The sequence below is a fragment of the Aethalodelphis obliquidens genome, unplaced genomic scaffold (genome assembly GCF_003676395.1).
Source record: "Aethalodelphis obliquidens isolate GAN/ISIS:26980383/991018 unplaced genomic scaffold, ASM367639v1 scaffold17, whole genome shotgun sequence".
Taxonomy (NCBI): Eukaryota; Metazoa; Chordata; class Mammalia; order Artiodactyla; family Delphinidae; genus Aethalodelphis; species Aethalodelphis obliquidens.
This window is the reverse complement of record NW_020837961.1, coordinates 29,287,372-29,311,443: the sequence shown is the minus strand read 5'-3', so window position 1 is coordinate 29,311,443 and position 24,072 is coordinate 29,287,372. Positions and strand designations below refer to the sequence as shown.

Below are 24,072 nucleotides of genomic sequence, written 5' to 3'. Positions count from 1 at the left end.
AACCCCTATAATTCAAATGTTGGTTTGTTTAATGTTGTCCCAGAGGTCTGTGAGACTGTCCTCAGTTCTTTACATTCTTTTTTCTTTATTCTGCTCTGCAGTAGTTATTTCCACTATTTTATCTTCCAGGTCACTTATCCGTTCTTCTGCCTCAGTTATTCTGCTATTGATCCCATCTAGAGTATTTTTAATTTCAATTATTGTGTTGTTCATCGTTTCTTGTTTCATCTTTAGTTCTTGTAGGTCCTTGTTAAATGTTTCTTGCATTTTCTCTATTCTATATCCAAGATTTTGGATCATCTTTACTTCCATTATTCTGAATTCTTTTTCAGGTAGACTGCCTGTTTCCTCTTTATTTGTTAGATCTGGTGGGGTTTTGTTTTGCTTCTTTATCTGCTGTTTGTTTTTCTCTCTTCTCATTTTTCTTATCTTACTGTGTTTGGGGTCTCCTTTTTGCAGGCTGCAGGTTCATAGTTCCCATTGTTTTTGGTGTCTGTCCCCAGTGGCTAAAGTTGGTTCAGTGGGTTGTGTAGGCTTCCTGGTGGAGGGGACTAGTGCCTGTGTTCTGGTGGATGAGGCTGGATCTTGTCTTTCTGGTTGGCAGCTCCACATCTGGTGGTGTGTTTTGGGTGTCTGTGGACTTATTATGATTTTAGGCAGCCTCTCTGCTAATGGGTGGGGTTGTGTTCCTGTCTTGCTAGTTGTTTGGCATAGGGTGTCCAGCACTGTAGCTTGCTGGTCATTGAGTGGAACTGGATCTTAGCGTTGAGATGGAGATCTCTGGAAGATTTTCACCATTTGATATTATGTGGAGCTGGGAGGTCTCTTGTGGACCTGTGTCCTGAAGTTGGTTCTAACACCTCAGAGGCACAGCACTGACTCCTTGCTGCAGCACCAAGAGCCTTTCATCCACACAGCTCAGAATAAAAGGGAGAAAAGGTAGAAGGAAAGAAAAAGAAAGAAAGAAAGAGGATAAAGTAAAATAAAGTTATTAAAATAAAAGTAATTATTAAGAAAAAAAATTTTTTTACAAGAAAAAAAAAAAAAGGACGCAAAGAACCCTAGGAGAAATGGTGAAAGCAAAGGTATAGAGACAAAATCTCACAAAGAAGCATACACATACACACTCACAGAAAGAGGAAAAGGGGAAAAAAATAATAAATCTTTCTCTCAAAGTCCACCTCCTCAATTTGGGATGATTCATTGTCTATTCAGGTATTCCACAGATGCAGGGTACATCAAGTTGGTTGTGGAGCTTTAATCCGCTGCTTCTGAGGCTGCTGGGAGAGATTTCCCTTTCTCTTCTTTGTTCGCACAGCTCCCGGGGCTCAGTTTTGGATTTGCCCCTGCCTCTGCGTGTAGGTTGCCGGAGGGCATCTTTTCTTCGCGCAGACAGCACGGGGTTAAAGGAGCAGCTGCTTCGGGGGCTCTGGCTCACTCAGGCCGGGGAGAGGGAGGGGTGCAGATGCGGGGCGGGCCTGCGGCGGCAGAGGCCAGCGGGACGTTTCACCAGCCTGAGGCGCGCCGTGCGTTCTCCTGGGGAAGTTCTCCCTGGATCCCGGGACCCTGGCAATGGTGGGCTGCACAGGCTTCCCGGAAGGGGGGTGTGGATAGTGACGTGTGCTCGCACACAGGCTTCTTGGTGGCGGCAGCAGCAGCCTTAGCGTCTCATGCCCGTCTCTGGGGTCCGTGCTTTTAGCCGCGGCTCATGTCCGTCTCTGGAGGTCCTTTAAGCAGCGTTCTTAATCCCCTCTCCTTGTGCACCAGGAAACAAAGAGAGAAGAAAACGTCTCTTGCCTCTTCGGCAGGTCCAGACTTTTCCCCGGACTCCCTCCCGGTTAGGCGTGGTGCACTAACCCCCTGCAGGCTGTGTTTCCGCCACCAGCCCCAGTCCTCTCCCGGCGCTCCGACCGAAGCCCGAGCCTCAGCTCCCAGCCCCACCCGCCCCGGCGGGTGAGCAGACAAGTCTCTCGGGCTGGTGAGTGGTGGTCGGCACCGATCCTTTGTGCGGGAATCTCTCCGCTTTGCCCTCCACACCCCTGTTGCTGCGCTCTCCTAGGCGGCTCCGAAACTTCCCCCCCTCCGCCACCCGCAGTCTCCACCCGCGAAGGGGCTTCCTAGTGTGTGGAAACCTTTCCTCTTTCACATCTCCCTCCCACTGGTGCAGGTCCCGTCCCTGTTCTGTTTTCTCTGTTTATTCTTTTTTCTTTTGCCCTACCCAGGTACGTGGGGGAGTTTCTTGCCTTTTGGGAGGTCTGAGGACTTCTGCCAGTGTTCAGTAGGTGTTCTTTAGGAGTTGTTCCACGTGTAGATGTATTTCTGGTGTATTTGTGGGGAGGAAGGTGATCTCCGCGTCTTACTCTTCCGCCATCTCCCCCTTCCCCCCCCCCCCCCCCACAGCTACTTTTGCCATCACCTGACACAGGTGTGGACGAAGAGAACTGGGTGTTCCAGGCAGGTTGGTAATTTGGTCCTTCCTCAAATGTTTTAAATAATTTTTATTTTTTTAAAATTTCAATATTTTAAAATTCAACATAAAAATTCAACATTAAATTAGAGGAAAAGGGTAAGGACAGAGAAATAAAAATGTTGGGTAGCAGCATCTAGCTTCTCTTTGTATCAGTCTGAGTAGTTTAAACTTGAATAACCCACTCACTGAACAAAAGCACTGTGCTAATTGGCTCCGCCCTCTTTAGATGCAATTTCCTGGTCCTTTGCAATGGGTGGTAGTGGTCAACTGATTTTGAACTCCAGGTGCCTTATCAAACTGTTTCTTCCTACTGTTTAGTTACTTATGCCTTAGAGGAATACTAGTAAATATTTTCTCCGTTTTTGTTGCATTTCTAGGCTTATTTTAGAGCTCTTTAGAAATCATTGCCTGCAGCAACTACTCAGCCAGCTGATCCTTAATCTGCCTCTGTTTAAGTGTATCTAAATTTGTGCTCTGCAATTGTACACTCTAATTTATTGTATTAAAATGATTGTACTCTTTAGCTTCTTTGTATTGAACTCTAGTTCTCTGCCTGCTTTTAAGGTTTGCAGTGATTTTATTATGTTTCTTGGTGTGGTTTACCTTGTATTTATCCTTATTAGGGGTTCTTGCATCTGTGGGCTTATAATTTTCATCAAATTTGGGAACATTTTGATAATTATTTCTTCAAATATCATTATTTTGTCCCTCTCCCCCTCCTTCTGGGACTCCAGTTACATGTTTTTTAATCTTCTTGGTAGTGCCCCTTGGGTCACTGAGATCTGTTCACATTTTTTTTAGTGTTTTCTCTTTGTGCTTCATTTTATTTTATTGATTTTTAAATAAATAAATTTATTTATTTATTTATTGGCTGCATTGGGTCTTGGTTGCTGCGCCCGGGCTTTCTCTAGTTGGCGGTGAGTGGGAGCTACTCTTTGTTGCGGTGCACAGGCTTCTCATTGCAGTGGCTTCTCTTGTTGTGGAGCACAGGCTTTAGGCACGTTGGGTTTCAGTAGTTGTGGCTCATGGGCTTAGTTGCTCCATAGCATGTGGGATCTTCCTGGACAAGGGTTCGAACCCATGTCCCCTGCATTGGCAGGCAGATTCTTAACCACTGTGCCACCAGGGAAGTCCCTGTGCTTCATTTTAGATTGCTTTTATTGCTATATTTTTAAGGCAGTTGATCTTTTCTTCTGTAATGTGTTAACAGCCATTAAAATTTTCAGATTTCAGATACTTTTAATCTCTGTCAATTCTATTTGGTTCTTTTTAATATCTTTCATTTGTTCCCTCATTCTTGTTTTCCTTTAAATCATTGAGAGATGGCAGCATATTAATAGTTGCTTTAATGTTCTCATCCACTAATTCTGTCATCTCTGTCATTTTCTAGGTCAGTTTTTTGCTCACTCATTCTGCTTTTACTTGTAGGTCATATTTTCCTGTTTTTTTTGTGTGTATTTGTTTTTTTTTTGTGGTACATGGTCCTATCACTGTCGTGGCCTCTCCCGTTGCGGAGCACAGGCTCCGGACGACACTCAGTCTCAGCGGCCATGGCTCACGGGCCCAGCCGCTCCGCGGCGTGTGGGATCTTCCCAGAGCGGGGCACGAACTCGTGTCCCCTGCATCGGCATGCGGACTCTCAACCACTGCACCACTAGGGAAGCCCTATTTTCCTGTTTTATACTAGTGATTTTAGACATAGTGATGTTAGTCATAGTGAGTTATTCCCTGTTGAGTGCTGGATTCTGTCATAGTTCTTTTAAGATTGTTAGACTGTTTTTGCAGGCAGGTAAGTTGCTTGTGGATTAACTTTATTCTTTCAGGCTAGTTTAAAAGTTTTTTTGGTCAGCCAATCTAGGCTGTTACTCCAGGGCTTATTATTAGGGCAGCCTTATTCTGGCCTGACTTTTCTAGGGTCTTTGTGAATGACCCTAAGTCTCAGACATGAGGCAAGCAAGACTGTGATCTCTCCGTAGTGCCTAGTAGGGTCTCAGCAATTCCTGGCTCTATATTTGCTCTGGGAATTCTTTGACTGATGGCTGTCAAAATCTTGGCTACCCCACCTTGTTGAGTTTTAAGGTAGAAATGAACAGTTTGGTATTATGCCAAAGGGTCAGTGCAGATTTCTGGAGTTTCTTCTCTGCATAGGTCCTTCCTGTGTAGTACTCTGCCCTGAAGTTTCTGTCCACCTCAGACTACCCATCCTCTAATTTCTGCCTCATCAGCTCAATGAGAATTTCAAGTTCTGTTTGGTCTTCTTCTCCCTGTGCAATGATATGTGATAAGGAAATTGACTGCAGGTAGAAAGTGTGGGTAATCTCATGCCTCATTTTGTTTCCCTTTCTCAAGGATCACAGTCTTGAGCTAGTGTGAAAACAGTTTTAGTTTCATACATTTTGTCCAGTTTTCAAGTTGATTATGGTGAGTTGGAAAGTATAGGTCCTGTTACTGTGTCATGTCCAGAAGAAGAAGTATACTGGTTTGATTTTGGTTTTGATTTATATTCAAATAATTTATGTATTCTGAATATGTAATTAAAACATTTTTTGTTATATTGGTGAATATAGAAAACTATAAGAAAATAGGAAAGGTTATGAACAGATATCTGTTTACAGAGAGAGAAATCCCATAATCAAATAAACACTAAATCACTAATAATTAGAGATGTTCAAATGAAAGCAGTATTGATATGTCACCTTACATCATTTGTATTAAGAATTATAGAGTTGGATAATAGCAAGTATAATTGGAGAGATAGAGTTATTTTAAAGCTGTGTGCTACTGGTTGGAATGAACACCAATGGAGCCAACCTCAAGAGTAATCTAGTACTAGTTAGTCACTTAAATTATACCCATATCCAGTGAATTAGTAGTTTGCTCCTGAGTGCGTGTTCCAAGAAATTCTCACATAGTTCTGTAAGGAAATATGTATGAGGATGTTCACTGAAGCATTAGTTTTTTTTTTTTTTTTTTTTTGCGGTACTTGGGCCTCTCACTGTTGTGGCCTCTCCCGTCGCGGAGCACAGGCTCTAGACGCGCAGGCTCAGCGGCCATGGCTCACGGGCCCAGCAACTCTGCGGCATGTGGGATCTTCCCGGACCGGGGCTCGAACCTGCGTCCCCTGCATTGGCAGGCAGACTCTCAACCACTGCGCCACCAGGGAAGCCCTGAAGCATTAGTTTTGATGGCAGTGAATTGTCAACATGTGTTTATCTTTAGGAGAATAGATAGGTAAAATCTATTGGATGCATAGAATAGATTATTATATAGCAGTTAGAATTAATGAACAGAGTAATAAGAATAGATACCAAAAAGCAGGAAGAAAGTAAGAAATAGAATGATATATCTAACCCAACATCATTTAAATTTTAAGTATAGGCAGACAAAAACACATTTTTAAAGGAACACATATAAAAAGATTAAGCATGTTAATGTAGCTGCTTATGGGAGGGAAAAAAATAATGAACTATTAATAAAACAAGAGCAGGGCCTTGCTCAGAGCTTATGTAGCTTTTGCTATCATATCAGTGCAGTGAAAAATCCCTGTATCTAAATCTGTGTCTGCTTTTTTGATTATTACTTTAGCACATATTTTTATATGTGGAAATAGTGTATCAATGGGTGAACATTTTTAAAGACTCTTGAATTATTTTCTGAAAGGCTTTCTTAGTATACAGCCCCCTAGCAGTATCTGTGGATTAAGTGCTTGTCTTAATGTATGCTTTTTGATTGGTTTATAGAAAAGGAAATTTTGAGGATTGATTTCTCTAGAAATGCTACAAAGTTATATTTTTATTTTTGACTGCATATTATTTTTGATGATTTCATTTTAGAATTTATTTTAAAAAATCATTGTGATTGTAATAACTTGTTATTACACTTTTATAATTGAACAGTGTGGTTAATTGAAAGTTTCTTGATCACTTACGAATGAAGCTTTCCACTTAACATTTAGGTAAAAGGTTGCCAAACTCTTTTAGATAGTTATTAATGATAATTTAGAGCAGCTACCAGATAAGATGAAGGCAAGCCAATGATTTCACTTGTAGTTTGACACTGTTTTGAACTTTTAACTTTTAAGAGGAATGTACTACACTTTCTAAACTGATTGAAATGATAAGGTATATCTGATTGTCCTTTGCTTTTCCTAAATGTAAATGTGCCTTTTCGTTTTAGCTCTTGGTTGTTTAATGTATTAGAGGAGACTTGTGGGTCAAAGAGGCATTAATCGAATAATTGTAATGTTACAACTTTTATACATGCTGTATAGTAGAGATATTTTGTAGAATGAAATGTGATAGGGAGATTTGATCCATTCTCAGAGGTCAGGGAAGACTGCCCTGAGAAGTGATCATTAAGATGAACTTCAATGGATGGGTAAGATTTATTTAGTTAAGGTGGAGGAGGCTGGGGAGGGGGGAATAGGCCTAGTGAGAACATTTTAAGCAGAAGGAATAGCTTGTGCTCAGGCCCTATTATGGGAAGAAGACAGAGAAGGCATTGTGGATAGAGTGCAGAGAGAGGCAAAAGAGGTTAAGGAGGTATGTAAACTATCTTGTGGGCCATGTTAGGGATTTTGGTCTTTATTTTAAAGACAGTGGGAAGCTATAGGAGAGATAGAATAATGTAACAGTGAAAGTGTAGTAATGAAAAGCATGGACTCTGGAGTCAGACTGAATTCTTATCCTATCCTTGTCACTTACTACCTGTATGACCTTGGACATGTTCCTCTGACTCAGATTCCTCCTTTGCAAAATGGAGTGAAAATAACCCCTAGTGTGGTTATGAGGCTAAAATATTTTATTGTTTTTAAAGTGCCTTTAACAGTGGGACTTGGTAAGCATTATTTTCTGGTGAAATTAAAAAGTGCTTTAAAAAGGGATGGGTGGTGGGTTGATGTAGTTTGTAATTTTAAAAGGTCGTTTTTGCTGTAGTGTGAAGAGTTATGTGTCAAATGCTGTTGGCTCATATTTATCCAACGCCTCATAAAAAAAATGGCATAGAGTGCATTGTTCATTTCTTTAAGGTAGTTGAAAATAACCTTCTTTTAAGGAGGTTATTTTATATGCTTTTTAGCTTACAGAATTATTTAGTTATTAGGGGATATATTAAAGTATGTCTGTACTAAAAGTAGGTATTTTTGTTTTATGGTGAATAATGTGGTTAATGAATTGTTGATTATTTTCATAGCCTCCACATGCTGGAAAGTTGCTGTCTGTGTTAAAGCACATACCACAGAAGTATGGTCCGGATGCCTTTTTCAACTTTCCAGGAAAGAGTGCTGCAGTAAGTAAATCTTAACGAGGAAATCACTTGAAGTTCTTTTTTCTTTCTTTTGCTTCCTGCAAGTATGGCCCTGTAAACACTCCTGACAGGTTCTGTGTTAGGGAGAAACTTCCTTGCACAGCCTAACTTAATCTTTACAGCAATTGTGCATGTTACTTTTTCCTGACTGTTTTAGAGGTGAAGAAATAGAGACTCTAAGAAGTTAAGAAAGCTGTCCACTCACCCCTTGGGGCCTCAGTGGAATAAGAACCCAATTCTTTTTAACATAAGCCATTTTGTCTTATGAATTTTATCTTTGCATTCTCAAACGGAAATTTATGGACTTGAGGACACGGGGAGGGGGAAGGGTAAGTTGGGACGAACGAAGTGAGAGAGTGGCATGGACATATATACACTACCAAACGTAAAATAGATAGCTAGTGGGAAGCAGCCACATAGCACAGGGAGATCAGCTCCGTGCTTTGTGACCACCTAGAGGGGTGGGATAGGGAGGGTGGGAGGGAGATGCAAGAGGGAGGAGCTATGGAGATATATGTATACGTATAGCTGATTCACTTTGTTATAAAGCAGAAACTAACACACCATTGTAAAGCAATTATACTCCAATAAAGATGTTAAAAAAAAAAGAAATTTATGTGTAACACTTTCAGTTTTATCTTTCTGAAGATCTTTCTTTAGCCTTACATTTCCTGATTCCTGTTTCTTTTGCACCTGAGAGTTACTCTTGGAAACTTTCTAGGCAAGTTTTTCTAACCTGTGTGTTTCCATATAATATCAATCTCAGCATTCTTGTAATCTGTTAATCAGTTTATAAATAAGACAGTTATGTATGGCAGTAATATCTGTAATGTTTCAAAATATTATAGGATTACATTATATAATGTATATGTATTATTTATGGAAGCTTTTTTACTTCATTATGACATTGGTGTGCCTGTTACAAGCATCCATTTTTTGAAGATATTTCAGCCTATTCTTCTTCTGAGGTTACCTTTTATTCATTTTTTACTTTTGTTCTCATAATATCCTACTTGCTTGTGGCCCCTATGTAGCCAGGCAATACCTGCAGAAAGAAGAGAGTGTTTTGAAAAGATATTTGTGATATTTGAATGCTTCACACAAAATACACAGTTTTTTTTGTAAAGTTTTATTGCTCGTATTATTTTTTTCTTTATAATTTTTCCTTAATAACCATTTTAGATTTGAAGCTTCCTAGAATAATTGTACTCTGTTGGCATTGAGCTTATCGTTTGTCTCCAACATAAAAAAGTATTCTTGGGACTTCCCTGGTGGCGCAGTGGTTAAGAATCTGCCTACCAGGTGACACAGGTTCGAGCCCTGGTGTGGGAAGATCCCACATGCTGCAGAGCAGCTAAGCCCGTGCGCCACAACTACTGAGCCTGCGCTCTAGAGCCTGCAAGCCACAGCTACTGAGCCCATGTGCCACAACCACCAAACCCACACACCTGTAGCCTGTACTCTGCAACAAGAGAAGACACTGCGATAAGAAGCCCGTGCGCCACAACGAAGAGTAGTCCTTGCTCGCTGTAACTAGAGAAAGCCTGTGCGCAGCAACGAGGACCAAGTGCAGCCATAAATAAATAAATAAATAAATAAGAGAAAAACATATCCAGATCCACCCTTTAAATATATATATTTAAATATATAGTTTTTTAAAAACATCTTTATTGGAGTGTAATTGCTTTACAATGTTGTGTTAGTTTCTGCTGTATAACAAAGTGAATCAGCTGTATGTATACATATACCCCCATATCCCCTCCCTCTTATGCCTCCCTCCCACCCTCCCTATCCCACCCATCTAGGTGGTCACAACGTACTGAGCTGATCTCCCTGTGCTATGCGGCTGCTTCCCACTAGCTATCTATTTTACATTTGGTAGTGTATATATGTCAGTGCTAGTCTCTCACTTCGTCCCAGTTTACCCTTCCCCCTCCCTGTGTCCTCAAGTCCATTCTCTACGTCTGCGTCTTTATTTCTGTCCTGCCCCTAGGTTCTTCAGAACCAGTTTTTTGTTTTTTTTAGATTCCATATATATGTGTTAGCATACGGTATTTGTTTTTCTTTTTCTGACTTACTTCACTCTGTATGACAGACTCTAGGTCCATTTACCTCATTACAAATAACTCAATCTTGTTTCTTTTTATGGCTGAGTAATATTCCACTGTATGTATGTGCCACATCTGCTTTATCCATTCCTCTGTCGATGGACACTTAGGTTGCTTCCATGTCCTGACTATTGTAAATAGTGCTGCAGTGAACATTGTGGGACATGTCTCTTTTTTAAATATGGTTTTCTCAGGGTATATGCCCAGTAGTGGGATTGCTGAGTCTTATGGTAATTCTATTTTTAGTTTTTTAAGGAACCTCCATACTGTTCTCCATAGTGGCTGTATCCATTTACATTCCCACCAACAGTGCAAGAGGGTTCCCTTTAAAAAATAAAGTATTCTCATGAGATTAATCTCTTTTTCACGCATGTTATAACTTTATTATTTATAATTCTTTGAGATAGTAATGTGTCCATTCTATTTACTTATATGTATCTTGAAAGTGGGGCAGTTCAACTACACAGCTTTTGGAACTTTCAGAGAAAAGGTGTTTTAAATATATTTAGTGACTCATTTTTTCCCTTAAACATAGCTTTTAAAGGGAACTTAAAGTATTTATGGGTAAATTAGTTTTAGAAAGCTTTCATATCCTCTACTCTCATGTTTCAGTGAGAGAGAGCATATGTATGCAGTGAATATGTACTTTTTAATTTTTTTTTCTTATTGCAACATTCATTTTATTTTACTTTATTTTTTTTTATTTGTTTATTTGATTGCGCTGGCTCATAGTTGTGGCAGGTGGGCTTCTTAGTTGCGGCATGTGGGATCCTTAGTTGTGGCAGTCAGCCTCCTTAGTTGCGGTTTGTGGGCTCTTTAGTTGCGGCTTGCTGGTTCCTTAGTTGTGGCATGCAAACTCTTAGTTGCGTCATGCATGTGGGATCTAATCTCTGGCCAGGGATTGAACCACGCCCCCTACATTGGGAGCTTGCAGTCTTAACCACTGCGCCACCAGGGAAGTCCCCAACATTCAGTTTAAATCAGCCTCTTGAAGTATCAATTGTGTTATTACATAAATTTGGCTCTATGATTTTTTCATGTTTTTTGGAATATCTTATACATATAAAAGAATATATGTGTATGTATGATGTCGACAGAAATGCCTACGTAAATTATAATAACAAGAAATTGTTAATTATAAGTAACAGTAATTATTGTAAATTATAAATAACAAGAAAACAAAAACTTTGTAGTATGATCTTTTTTTAACAGCTTTATTGATTTATAATCCCCATATCATATGATTCATTCATTTAAAGTGTGCAGTGAATGGTTAAGTGTGTTCACCAAGCTGTGTAACCATTATCACAATCAATTTTAGACATTTTCATCACACCCAGAAGAAACCCTGCATTCCTTAGCAGTCACTGGACACATTTCACTGCAGACTCCCAGACCTAGGCAACTGCTGTTCTACTTTCTGTCTGTATGGATTTGTCTCTTCTGGACAGTTCATGCAAGTGGAATCATGTGATGTCTGGACTTTTGTGATAGGCTTTTTCTACTTACCACTACTGTTTACAAGATCCATTCATGTTGTAGTATGTATCACTGCTTCATTACTTTTTTTTTTTTTGCGGTACGCGGGCCTCTCACTGTTGTGGCCTCTCCTGTTGTGGAGCACAGGCTATGGATGCGCAGGCTCAGCAGCCGTGGCTCACGGGCCCAGACGCTCCGCATCATGTGGGATCTTCCCAGACCGGGGCACGAACCTGTGTCCCCTCCATTGGCAGGCGGACTCTCATCCACTGCGCCACCAGGGAAGCCCTCCCTTGCTGATTTTAATATGTTTTCTTTGTATTTAATTTTTGACAGTTTGATTAATATGTGTCTTGGCGTATTTCTCCTTTGATTTATCTTGTATGGGACTCTATGTGCTTCCTGGACTTGATTAACTATTTCTTTTCCCATATTAGGGAAGTTTTCAACTATAATCTCTTCAAATATTTTCTCAGTCCCTTTCTTTTTCTCTTCTTCTTCTGGAATCCCTATAATTGGAATGTTGGTGCGTTTGATGTTGTCCCAGAGGTCTCTGAGACTGTCCTCAGTTCTTTTCATTCTTTTTTCTTTATTCTGCTCTGCAGTAGTTATTTCCACTATTTTATCTTCCAGGTCACTTATCCGTTCTTCTGCCTCAGTTATTCTGCTATTGATCCCATCTAGAGTATTTTTAATTTCAATTATTGTGTTGTTCATTGTTGCTTGTTTCATCTTTAGTTCTTGTAGGTCCTTGTTAAATGTTTCTTGCATTTTCTCTATTCTATTTCCAAGATTTTGGATCATCTTTACTCTCATTATTCTGAATTCTTTTTCAGGTAGACTGCCTATTTCCTCTTCATTTGTTAGGGCTGGTGGGTTTTTATCTTGCTCCTTCATCTGCTGTGTTTTTCTGTCTTCTCATTTTGCTTATCTTACTGTGTTTGGGGTCTCCTTTTTGCAGGCTGCAGGTTTGTAGTTCCCGTTGTTTTTGGTGTCTGTCCCCAGTGGCTAAGGTTGGTTCAGTAGGTTGTGTCGGCTTCCTGGTGGAGGGGACTAGTGCCTGTGTTCTGGTGGATGAGGCTGGATCTTGTCTTTCTGGTTGGTAGCTCCACGTCTGGTGGTGTGTTTTGGGGTGTCTGTGGACTTATTATGATTTTAGGCAGCCTCTCTGCTAATGGGTGTGGTTGTGTTCCTGTCTTGCTAGTTGTTTGGCATAGGGTGTCCAGCACTGTAGCTTGCTGGTCGTTGAGTGAAGCTGGGTGCTGGTGTTGAGATGGAGATCTCTGGGAGATTTTTGCCGTTTGATATTATGTGGAGCTGGGAGGTCTCTTGTGGACCAGTGTCCTGAAGTTGTTTCTCCCACCTAAGAGGCACAGCACTGACTCCTGGCTGCAGCAGCAAGAGCCTTTCATCCACACGGCTCAGAATAAAAGGGAGAAAAAGTAGAAAGAAAGAATTAGTAGAAGTAGAAAGAAAGAAAGAAAGAAAGGAAGGAGGGAGGGAGGTAGGGAGGGAGGGAGGAAGGAAGGAAGGAAGGAGGGAAGGAAGGAAAAAAGAAAGAAAGACAGAAGATAAAGTAAAATAAAATAAAGTGAGATAAAATATAATAAAGTTATTAAAATAAAAAATAATTATGAAGAAAAAAATTTAAAAAAGAAGGGACAGATAGAACCCTAGGACAAATGGTGGAAGCAAAGCTATACAGACAAAATCTCACACAGAAGCATGCACATACACACTCACAAAAAGGAAAAGGGGAAAAAATCATAAATCTTGCTCTCAAAGTCCACCTCCTCAATTTGGGATGATTCGTTGTCTAAAGGAGGGAAGGAAGGAAAGAAAGAAAGAATGAAAGAAGATAAAGTAAAATAAAATAAAGTTATTTAAATAAAAAATAATTATTAAGAAAAAAAATTAAAAAAAAGAAAACGGATGGATTGAACCCTAGGACAAATGGTGAAGCAAAGCTATATAGACAAAATCTCACACAGAAGCATACACATACACACTCTCAAAAAGAGGAAAAGGGGAGAAAATCATAAATCATGCTCTCAAAGTCCATCCCCTCAATTTGGGATGATTCGTTGTCTGTTCATGTATTCCACAGATGCAGGGTACATCAAGTTGATTGTGGAGCTTTAATCCGCTGCTTTTGAGGCCGCTGGGAGAGATTTCTTTTCTCTTCTTTGTTCTCACAGCTCCCAGGGTCTCAGCTTTGGATTTGGCCCCGCGTCTGCGTTTAGGTCGCTGGAGGGCGTCTGTTCTTCACTCAGACAGGACGGGGTTAAAAGAGCAGCTGCTTCGGGGACTCTGATTCAGTCAGGCCGGGGGGAGGGAGGGGCACGGAGTGTGGGGCGAGCCTGCGGCGGCAGAGACTGGCGTGATGTTGCACCAGCCTGAGGCGCGCCATGCGTTCTCCCGGGGAAGTTGTCCCTGGATTCCGGGACACTGGCAGTGGTGGTCTGCCCAGGCTCCCCAGAAAGGGGGTGTGGATAGTGACCTGTGCTCGCACACAGGCTTCTTGGTGGCGGCAGAAGCAACCTTAGTGTCTCATGGTCGTTTCTGGGGTTCGTGCTTTTAGCTGCGGCTCGCGCTCTTCTCTGGAGCTCCTTTAAGCAGCACTCTTAATCCCCTCTCCTCGCGCACCAGGAAACAGAGAGGGAAGAAAAAGTCTCTTGCCTCTTCGGCAGGTCCAGAGTTTTCCCCAGACTCCCTCCCGGCTAGCCATGGTGCACTAAACCCCTGCAGGCTGTGTTCATGCCGCCAACCCCAGTCCTCTCCTGAGATTATTTTTGTGTATGGTGTTAGGGAGTGTTCTAATTTCATTCTTTTACATGTAGCTGTCCAGTTTTCCCAGCACCACTTATTGAAGAGGCTGTCTTTTATCCATTGTATAACCTTGCCTCCTTTGTCATAGATTAGTTGACCATAGGTGCGTGGGTTTATCTCTGGGCTTTCTATCCTGTTCCATTGATCTATGTTTCTGTTTTTGTGCCAGTACCATACTGTCTTGATTACTGTAGCTTTGTAGTATAGTGTGAAGTCTGGGAGTCTGATTCCTCCAGCTCCGTTTTTTACCCTGAAGACTGCTTTGGCTATTTGGTGTCCTTTGTGTCTCCAAACACATTTTAAGATTTTTTGTTCTAGTTCCGTAAAAAATTCCATTGGTAATTTGATAGGGATTGCATTGAATCTGTAGATTGTTTTGGGTAGTATAGTCATTTTCACAATATTGATTCTTCCAATTCAAGAACATGGTATATCTCTCTATCTGTTGGTAACATCTTTAATTTCTTTCATCAGTGTCTTATAGTTTTCTGCATACAGGTCTTTTGTCTCCCTAGGTAGGTTTATTCCTAGGTATTTTATTCTTTTTGTTGCAGTGGTAAATTGGAGTGTTTCCTTAATTTCTCTTTCAGATTTTTCATCATTAGTGTATAGGAATGCAAGAGATTTCTGTGCATTAATTTTGTGTCCTGCAGCTTTACCAAATTCATTGATTAGCTCTAGTAGTTTTCTGGTGGCATTTTTAGGATTCTCTATGTATAGTATCATGTCATCTGCAAACAGTGACAGTTTTACCTCTTCTTTTCCAATTTGTATTCCTTTTATTTCTTTTTCTTCTCTGATTGCTGTGGCTAGGACTTCCAAAACTATGTTTTGTAATAGTGGTGAGAGTGGACATCCTTGTCTTGTTCCTGATCTTAGAGGAAATGCTTTCACTTTTTCACCATTGAGAATAATGTTTGCTGTGGGTTTGTTGTATATGGGCTTTAATATGTGGAGGTAGGTTCCCTCTATGCCCACTTTCTGGAGGGTATTTATCACAAATGGGTGTTGAATTTTGTCAAAAGCTTTTTCTGCATCTATTGAGATCATCATATGGTTTTTATTCTTCAGTTTGTTAGTATGGTGTATCACATCGATTCATTTGAATATACTGAAGAATCCTTGCATTCTTGGGATAAACCCCACTTGATCATGGTGTATGATCCTTTTAATGTGCTGTTGGATTCTGTTTGCTAGTATTTTGTTGAGGATTTTTGCATGTATGTTCATGAGTGATATTGGCCTGTAGTTTTCTTTCTATGTGACATCTTTGTCTGGTTTTGTTATTAGGGTGATGGTGGCCTCGAAGAATGAGTTTGTGAGTGTTCCTCCCTTTGCTGTATTCTGGAAGAGCTTGAGAAGGATAGGTGTTAGCTCTTCTCTAAATGTTTGATAGAATTCACCTGTGAAGCCATCTGGTCCAGGACTTTTGTTTGTTGGAAGATTTTTAATCACAGTTTCAATTTCATTACTTGTGATTTGTCTGTTCATATTTTCTGTTTCTTCCTGGTTGAGTCTTGGAAGGTTTTACCTTTCTAAGAATTTGTCCATTTCTTCCGGGTTGTCCATTTTATTGGCATAGAGTTGCTTGCAGTAGTCTCTTAGGATGCTTTGTATTTCTGTGGTGTGTATTTTAACTTGTCCCTTTTCAGTTCTAATTTTATTGATTTGAGTCTTTTCCCTCTTTTTCTTGATGAGTCTGCCTAATGGTTTATTAATTTTGTTTATCTTCTCAAAGAACTATCTTTTAGTTTTATTGATCTTTGCTATTGTTTTCTTTGTTTCTATTTCATTATTTCTGCTCTGATCTTTATCATTTCTTTCCTTCTGCTAACTTTTGGTTTTGTTTTTTCTTCTTTCTCTAGTTCCTTTATGTTTAAGGTTAGATTGTTTATTTGATATTCTTCTTGTTTCTTGTGGTAGGCTTGTATAGCTATAAACTTCCCTCTTAGAACTGCTTTTGCTGCATCCCACAGATTTTGGATTGTCGTGTTTTCATTCTCATTTGTCTCTAGGTATTTTTTGATTTGCTGTTTGATTTCTTCAGTGATCTCTTGTTTATTTTGTAATGTATTGTTTAGCCTCCATGTGTTTGTGTTTTCTATGTAATTTCCCCTGTAATCGATTTCTAATTTCATAGCGCTGTGGTCAGAAAAGATGCTTGATATGATTTCAGTTTTTTTAAATTTATTGAGGCTTGATTTGTGACCCAGGATGTGATCTATCTTGGAGAATGTTCTGTGCACACTTGAGAAGAAAGTGTAATCTGCTGTTTTTGGATGGAATGTCCTATAAATGCCAATTAAATCTATCTGGTCTATTGTGTCATTTATAGCTTCTGTTTCCTTATTTATTTTCATTTTGGATGATCTGTCCATTGGTGTAAGTGAGGTATTAAACTCTCCCACTATTATTGTGTTAGTGTCGATTTCCTCTTTTATAGCTGTTAGCAGTTGCCTTGTATATTGAGGTGCGCCTATGTTGGGTGCATATATATTTATAATTGTTATTTCTTCTTTTTGGATTGATCCCTTGGTCATTATAGTGTCCTTCCTTGTCTCTTGTAACATTCTTTATCTTAATATCTATTTTATCTGATATGAGTATTGCTACTCCAGCTTTCTTTTGATTTCCATTTGCATGGAATATCTTTTTCCATCCCCTCACTTTCAGTCTGTGTGTGTCCCTAGGTCTGAAATGGGTCTCTTGTAGACAGTATATATATATGGGTGTTGTTTTTGTATCCATTCAGCAAGCCTGTGTCTTTTGCTTGGAGCAGTTAATCCATTCATATTTAAAGTAATTATCGATATGTGTGTTCCTATGACCATTTTCTTAATTGTTTTGGGTTTTTTTTTTTTTTTTTGTGGTATGCGGGCCTTTCACTGTTGTGGCCTCTCCCGTTGTGGAGCACAGGCTCCGGACTTGCAGGCTCAGCGGCCATGGCTCACAGGTCCATCCGCACCACAGCATGTGGGATCTTCCCACACTGGGGCACGAACCCATGTCCCCTGCATCGGCAGGCGGACTCTCAACCACTGCGCCACCAGGGAAGCCCCTGGGTTTGTTTTTGTATGTCCTTTTCTTCTCTTGTGTTTCCCACTTAGAGAAGTTCCTTTAGCATTTGTTGTAGAGCTGGTTTGGTGGTGCTGAATTCTCTTAGCTTTTGCTTGTCTGTAAAGCTTTTGATTTTTCATCGAATCTGATTGAGATTCTTGCCGGGTAGAGTAATCTTGGTTGTAGGTTCTTCCCTTTCACCACTTTTAGTGTATCATGCCACTCCCTTCTGGCTTGTAGAGTTTCTGCTGAGAAATCAGCTGTTAATCTTATGGGAGTTCCCTTGTATGTTATTTGTCATTTTTCCCTTGCTGCTTTCAATAAATTTTCTTTGTCTTTAATTTTTGCCAGTTTGATTACTGTGTGTCTTGGCGTGTTTCTCCTTGGGTTTATCTTATGTGGGACTCGCTGCACTTCCTGGACTTGGGTGGCTCTTTTGTTTCCCATGTTAGGGAAATTTTCGACTATAATCTGTTCAAATATTTTCTCTTTTTCTTTCTCTCTCTCTTCTCCTTCTGAGACCCCTATGATGCGAATGTTGTTGTGTTTAATGTTGTCCCAGAGGTCTCTCAGCCTGTCTTTATTTCTTTTCATTCTTTTTTCTTTAATCTGTTCCGCAGCAGTGAATTCCACCATTCTGTCTTCCAGGTCACTTATCTGTTCTGCCTCAGTTATTCTGCTATTGATTCCTTTTAGTGTAGTTGTCATTTCAGTTATTGTATTGTTCATCTCTGTTTGTTTGTTCTTTAATTCTTCTAGGTCTTTGTTAAACATTTCTTGCATCTTCTCGAGCTTTGCCTCCATTCTTTTTCCGAGATCCTGGATCATCTTCTCTATCATTATTCTGAATTCTTTTTCTGGAAAGTTCCCTATCTCCACTCATTTAGTTGTTTTTCTGGTTTTATCTTGTTCCTTCATCTGTTACATTGTCCTCTGCCTTTTCATCTTGTCTGTCTTTCTGTGAATGTGGTTTTTGTTCCACAGGCTGCAGGATTGTAGTTCTTCTTGCTTCTGCTGTCTGCCCTCTCAAGAATTCTTTATATATTCTTCTGGATATAAGTTTCTTATCAGATAAATAACTTGCAAATATTTTCTCCCATTCTTTTGGCTTGTCTTTTCACTTTCTTGAGGGTATCCTTTAAAGCACAAAAGTTTTTAATTTTAATGAAGTCCAATTCATATATTTTTTCTTTCATTGCCTAATTAAGAAGGATTTATCTAACTCAGTGTCATGTAGATTTAACCCTATTTTTTCTTATAAGAGTTTTATATTTTTAGCTCTCACATTTAGGTCTATCTGTCATCGATTTGGGGTTAATTTTTTGTGTGACATGTAAGGAAGTGGTCAGCTTCATACCTTTGCTTGTAAATATTAGTTTTCTCAGCAAATTTGTTGATAACACTATTCTTTCCTCATTGAACTGCCTTGACACTCTTGTTGAAAATCAAGATCACAAATATAAGGGTTTATTTCTGGGCTCTCTGTTCTATTTCATTGATCTTTATCTTTATGTCAATATGGTAAAATCTTCATTACTGTATCTTTGTGTTGTACTTTTTACATTTGGTAGTGTGGGTCTTCCAACTTTGTTCTTCTTTTTCAAGTTTGTTTTGGAGATTTGGAGGCCCTTGCAGTATGTAATATGATGTTTTAAATAAAAATTTAAGCCAAGTGGTAAAATCATTTATATAGTGACATGAATAAAATTTTAAAATATTATGAAAAAAATATTATGAACGAATCCTCTTCAGCTATATATTTGCTGTTAAAAAAATTATATTCCAGGCTTTTTCCTTAACTTTTTTCTTTCCTTTCTTGTCCCTCTTTCTCTCTTCTGTTACCTTATGTAACATTTCAGCAACAAATTTCCAACTTGATATCACTGCTTACCTCTTTTTTTAAATTTTTTAAATTTTAAAATTTAATTTTGGCTGCATTGAATCTTCATTGCTGTGGGCAGGCTTTCTCTAGTTGTGTGGAGTGGGGGTACTCTTTTTTTGTGGTGCACGGGCCTCTCATTGCAGTGGCTTCTCTTGTGGAGCACGAGCTCTAGGCATATCGGCTCAATAGTTGTGCCTCATGGGCTCTAGAGCACAGTCTCAGTAGTTGTGGCACACGGGCTTAGCCGCTCTGCAGCATTTGGGATATTCCCAGACCAGGGCTCAAACCCGTGTTCCCTGCATTGGCAGGTGGATTCTTAACCACTGCACCACGAGGGAAGCCCGCTGCCTAACTCTTTTAATAGGAATTTCTTTGGACATGTTTATTGTAAGAAATGAAGCACCTGTGATTAGTGCATCAAGCAGGTCACTTGGAATGTTTCTATTGTTTAATTAAATTATCATCATTACTGTATATTTTGGAATATTTAGAAGTTATTAAAATCTTTCAGATAAAGAGACTACTGCATATTTTAATCATGATGTAGAATAATATCTAGTAGGAATATGTATAGCATTGTAAGGTCTCATTTTCATGATTTCAGTAACAAAATTTTTCATTGTGAGTCAGTAACTCAAAGCTTTTTCGTTTAGGCTATTGCATTACCTCCTATAGCCAAATGGCCATACCAGAATGGTTTTACATTTCATACCTGGCTTAGAATGGATCCTGTAAATAACATCAATGTGGATAAAGATAAACCATATTTGTATTGGTATGTATTTCTGTAATTTAGTGTTGTTACTTTACTTTGAAAATGAGAAGAATATTTGGAGATGAAATGAAAACTTATATTTTATAGTTTCAGAACCAGCAAAGGTCTTGGTTATTCTGCACACTTTGTTGGGGGATGTTTAATTATAACATCAGTAAAGTCAAAAGGAAAAGGCTTTCAACACTGTGTGAAATTTGATTTCAAGCCACAAAAGGTATGTGATCTTACTGAGTCATAGTTATGTTACCAAGCTATTCTAACCTTCAGAATGCTTTGCTTTAGTGTTATTGACATAATATGTGGTAAATCATAGCTCTGTGTTTATACTCTTTTAGAAAATGAAGTGTAAATCACTGGACAATTGTTAACCTCTCTGATTTGGATAATGAAAAGAGTGAATATTTAGTTATTTGTAGAGTTTAAAGGAAATACAGGGGGAAAATATCAGTGGCAATTATTTTAGTAGTAGTAGTAGTGTTAGTAGTAATATGTATTTTCTTTTGTACCTTAAAATTTAGAGATTAATAAACGGTTTATCAACAAAATATACATCTATATATATGTAGATAGGTAAATAGATAAAACAGATATGACAAAATATTGACAGTTGTGGAAACGAGATGGTGAGAGAGTTTGTACTAAACTTTTTATTTTGGGAGGTGTATTTAAACATTGTCATAATAAAAAATTTGAAAAATAATTTCATGGGAAGCTGTTATTTGTTGAGAGTTGCTTTGAATCAATATGGTTCAAGAGGTAGAATATTGAATTTAATAAAGGTAGTCTTATTTTATTTTTAGGTTTAATTGTAATTTAGAATTTAATTTTTACTTGTTATTATCAATGTGGTTGAGTTATTGGAAAGATCATTATCTTTTTTTTTTTAACTGTTTTGCTTATTCAGTGGTATATGGTAACTATAGTGCACATTTATAACCGGTGGAAGAACAGTGAGCTTCGATGTTATGTGAATGGTGAGCTTGCTTCCTATGGAGAGATAACATGGTTTGTCAACACCAGTGATGTAAGTAATTTGAGAAAGTTACAGTGAAATAAGAAAAATATATTTTACATTGAATATAAATTTTAGAATACCACAATGGTGGATTTTTATAATCATAGTTTGGCTAGCATGTTAATATATTAAGAGAGTAGAACTGTGCTAATATGGCACATATTACTCAGTCATTGTTATAAAATTATTCTGGAAAGGGTAGAGAAGATTCATAGGTAACAGTGGGTATATCTTGAAAGTATTTGTGTCATTGGTCCATTGATCAAATTAAACCTGAGAGCTCTACTACAGGCTTCTGATGATTTTTATGAATGAGTTAGATGATGCATGCTTATAAATTTTCCAGAAAATTCATATAGATAACTATTATGTTATAATATTTTCAAGATTCAAAAAGAGATTCATAGGTTAGATTTAATTTAAATGTTCTCCCCCCCACACCCCAATTACATTTTTAATAGAAACCTTGAAAAATACAGATCAGGAAAATGAATGCAGGCTTGCAACACTCATTTACCAATAACTCCTCCTTTCATATTTTATCCTATACATATTTACATATTTTGAAATGCTGACCTTAAGAGCCCAGGTTGTTACAAAAGATAGACTTAGGTTTGAATCCCTTACTGACTGTATGACCTTACTTAGTCTATTAGGCCAAAGTTTGCTCCACCTAAAAATGGGTGTAAAATAGTATGTATCTTAGAAGGTTGATTAAATGAGATACTGTTCACAAATTCATTAGCAGAGTGCCTTGTACAGAATAAGTGCTCAATAAATGTTAGCTCTTATTTTTTTAAATATAAAAAAGGGATCAGATATGTATACTGCTTTTCAACCTGTTTTTTTCCTTACATTAATCCTTATTGAGTACTTATTGTATTCCAGGCATTGTAATAAATACCTTTATTTTCTGTAAGCCCCAACCTTGCAAGGTAAGTACTGTTGTAATCTTCATTTTACCAGTGAAACTGAGCACAGAGAGGTTAAGTAATTTGCCAAAATCAGCAGCATGGGAGGCAGTGATTTGATATAGGTGGTTTGTCTTCACAACCCAAATGTTAAAAATTTTTATATTCCTTAATGTCAACACATACATATTTTTCAACATCCTTCCTAACAGTTTCATGGTATAAAATGATACTTTTAAAGAGATATGGATACTTTTCTTCCTCCTTGTTGTATACATGAGTTTTTAAAATGGGGTCTTTGCAACCTGGATGTTATTAAGAGGAATTTTTTGTCTGAAGAAGAAAAACATACACCTGATTTTCTTGATTTACACATTCCTTTTGAGAGATTGCATCTACTCCATGACTTCACCCATTATTTGTATTTTGATGTCTACAAAAAGTTAGTCTTAACTCCTCACCATGCAGAACCTTGTTGGCAATTGCTTCTTCATCCACATTAGTTCACAGAAAAGACGCATTCATTATATGTCCCACACTTAATTCATGATTTTCCTCATTGTTCCAAAGCCTGCTCTTCTGTCTGGTTCTTTGCCTGACCAAGTATGAACCTTCAGAGTCCATAATGATTTCTCTGGCTGTTTCCTATATCCACTTTGTCATCAGGTTTTGTTTATTGTACTTTGGAAAACTTGTCTTTATCTCCTTTCTATGATGTCTTTCCTGATCTCTACACCAAATGGGAATGAATGAAGTGAAATGCTAAATGAATTATTTTAATCTATTCAGATTATATTTTAGAGTGGGCAAAATATTTATACCAATATAGTTTGTTATTATTTCTGGAGGAGATAATTTTTTGTTTTTTCTCTAATAAACTTCTCTGTTTTCTTTCACAGACCTTTGACAAGTGTTTCCTGGGCTCATCAGAAACAGCAGATGCTAATAGGGTATTCTGTGGTCAGATGACTGCAGTTTACCTTTTTAGTGAAGCTCTTAATGCAGCTCAGATTTTTGCTATTTATCAATTGGGCCTGGGATACAAGGTACTTTACTTGCTGTTCCCTGCTTAACCAGTGTTAGTTGAGATGGATTTATAGGTGGGTGGTGCATGGGGCAGCTTACATCTTGGGTTACTAAACTGTATGTGAAAGTAACCAGAGGCACCATAGGGAAGTCACAGGAGTCCGTCCAAAGGGTCTTTTAAAGTTTTTTTTTTTTTTTTAATTTATTTTTGGCTGTGTTGGGTCTTCGTTGCTGCACCCAGGCTTTCTCTAGTTGCGGCGAGTGGGGACTACTCTTCGTTGCGGTGCGTGGGCTTCTCATTGCGGTGGCTTCTCTTGTTGTGGAGCATGGGCTCTAGGCGCACAGGCTTCGGTAGTTGTGGCACTTGGGCTCAGTAGTTGTGGCTTGCAGGCTTTAGAGCTCAGGCTCAGTAGTTGTGGCGCACAAGCTTAGTTGCTCCGCGGTATGTGAGATCTTCCCGGGCCAGGGATCGAACCCATGTCCCCTGCATTGGCAGGCGGGTTCTTAACCACTGTGCCACCAGGGAAGCCCTCTTTTAAAGTTTTGTGGGAAGCATAGTATACTTGTCATATGTGGGGCACTGTGCAAAGTACTTGCTCAAGTTTCAACTTTAATTTATGCTGCATTTCTTTTGGTGATATCATATCCTTGCACAGCTAAGTTTTTAATGCTTGCTGTGATAAAGAGCAAGTACCATGTGAAAATCAGTGTGGAACAGGAAATGAGGATGAGCTATGAAATCTGATTCCAAAATTTGAGAATTTGTGCACTACCCAAGATGCATATACATCCCATTAATAAATAATTTTGCTAATATAATAATGAAGGAAACATCTTTTTTCAATTTGTGCATTAAGTTTTTCAAATGGCTAATAAATTGTTAAAATATAAAGTAGTTGGGTCAAACTAATAAACAGAAATGTTCAATATTTATTTTGGTCTGGAACACCATAAAAAATTACTGTGAAGCTAAGAGTGTCATGAATCAAGGAAGTTTGGGAACCTTTAGGTTAAGCCATTGTTAATCTAGTTTGGTTCCAGGGAGTGATTTGTCTGTTATGTTCCTTTGAAAACAAAATCAACTTGCCTTAATTTACATACTGTTGGAGTCAATAAAGTATACATATTTTAATTAGTTTTGACAAAAGTATAATGCAGCAATCAAGACATAGAACATTTCTATCACAGCAAAAGGTACCTCTCTGCTCTTTCCTAG

The 24,072-nt window shown here is 38.7% G+C and overlaps 1 protein-coding gene across 3 annotated transcripts in view; it reads left to right on the top strand.

The window, feature by feature from the left end:
• LRBA (LPS responsive beige-like anchor protein) overlaps positions 1 to 24,072 on the top strand; it is a 736,343-nt gene that overhangs the window by 81,675 nt on the left and 630,596 nt on the right. For all 3 annotated transcript variants that reach the window (XM_027117137.1, XM_027117135.1, XM_027117138.1), the window contains exons 5-9: positions 7,661 to 7,756; positions 19,783 to 19,904; positions 19,992 to 20,118; positions 20,809 to 20,928; positions 22,730 to 22,876. In XM_027117137.1, coding sequence (XP_026972938.1) covers positions 7,661 to 7,756; positions 19,783 to 19,904; positions 19,992 to 20,118; positions 20,809 to 20,928; positions 22,730 to 22,876 — 612 coding nt within the window. The remainder of the gene's footprint in view (positions 1 to 7,660; positions 7,757 to 19,782; positions 19,905 to 19,991; positions 20,119 to 20,808; positions 20,929 to 22,729; positions 22,877 to 24,072) is intronic.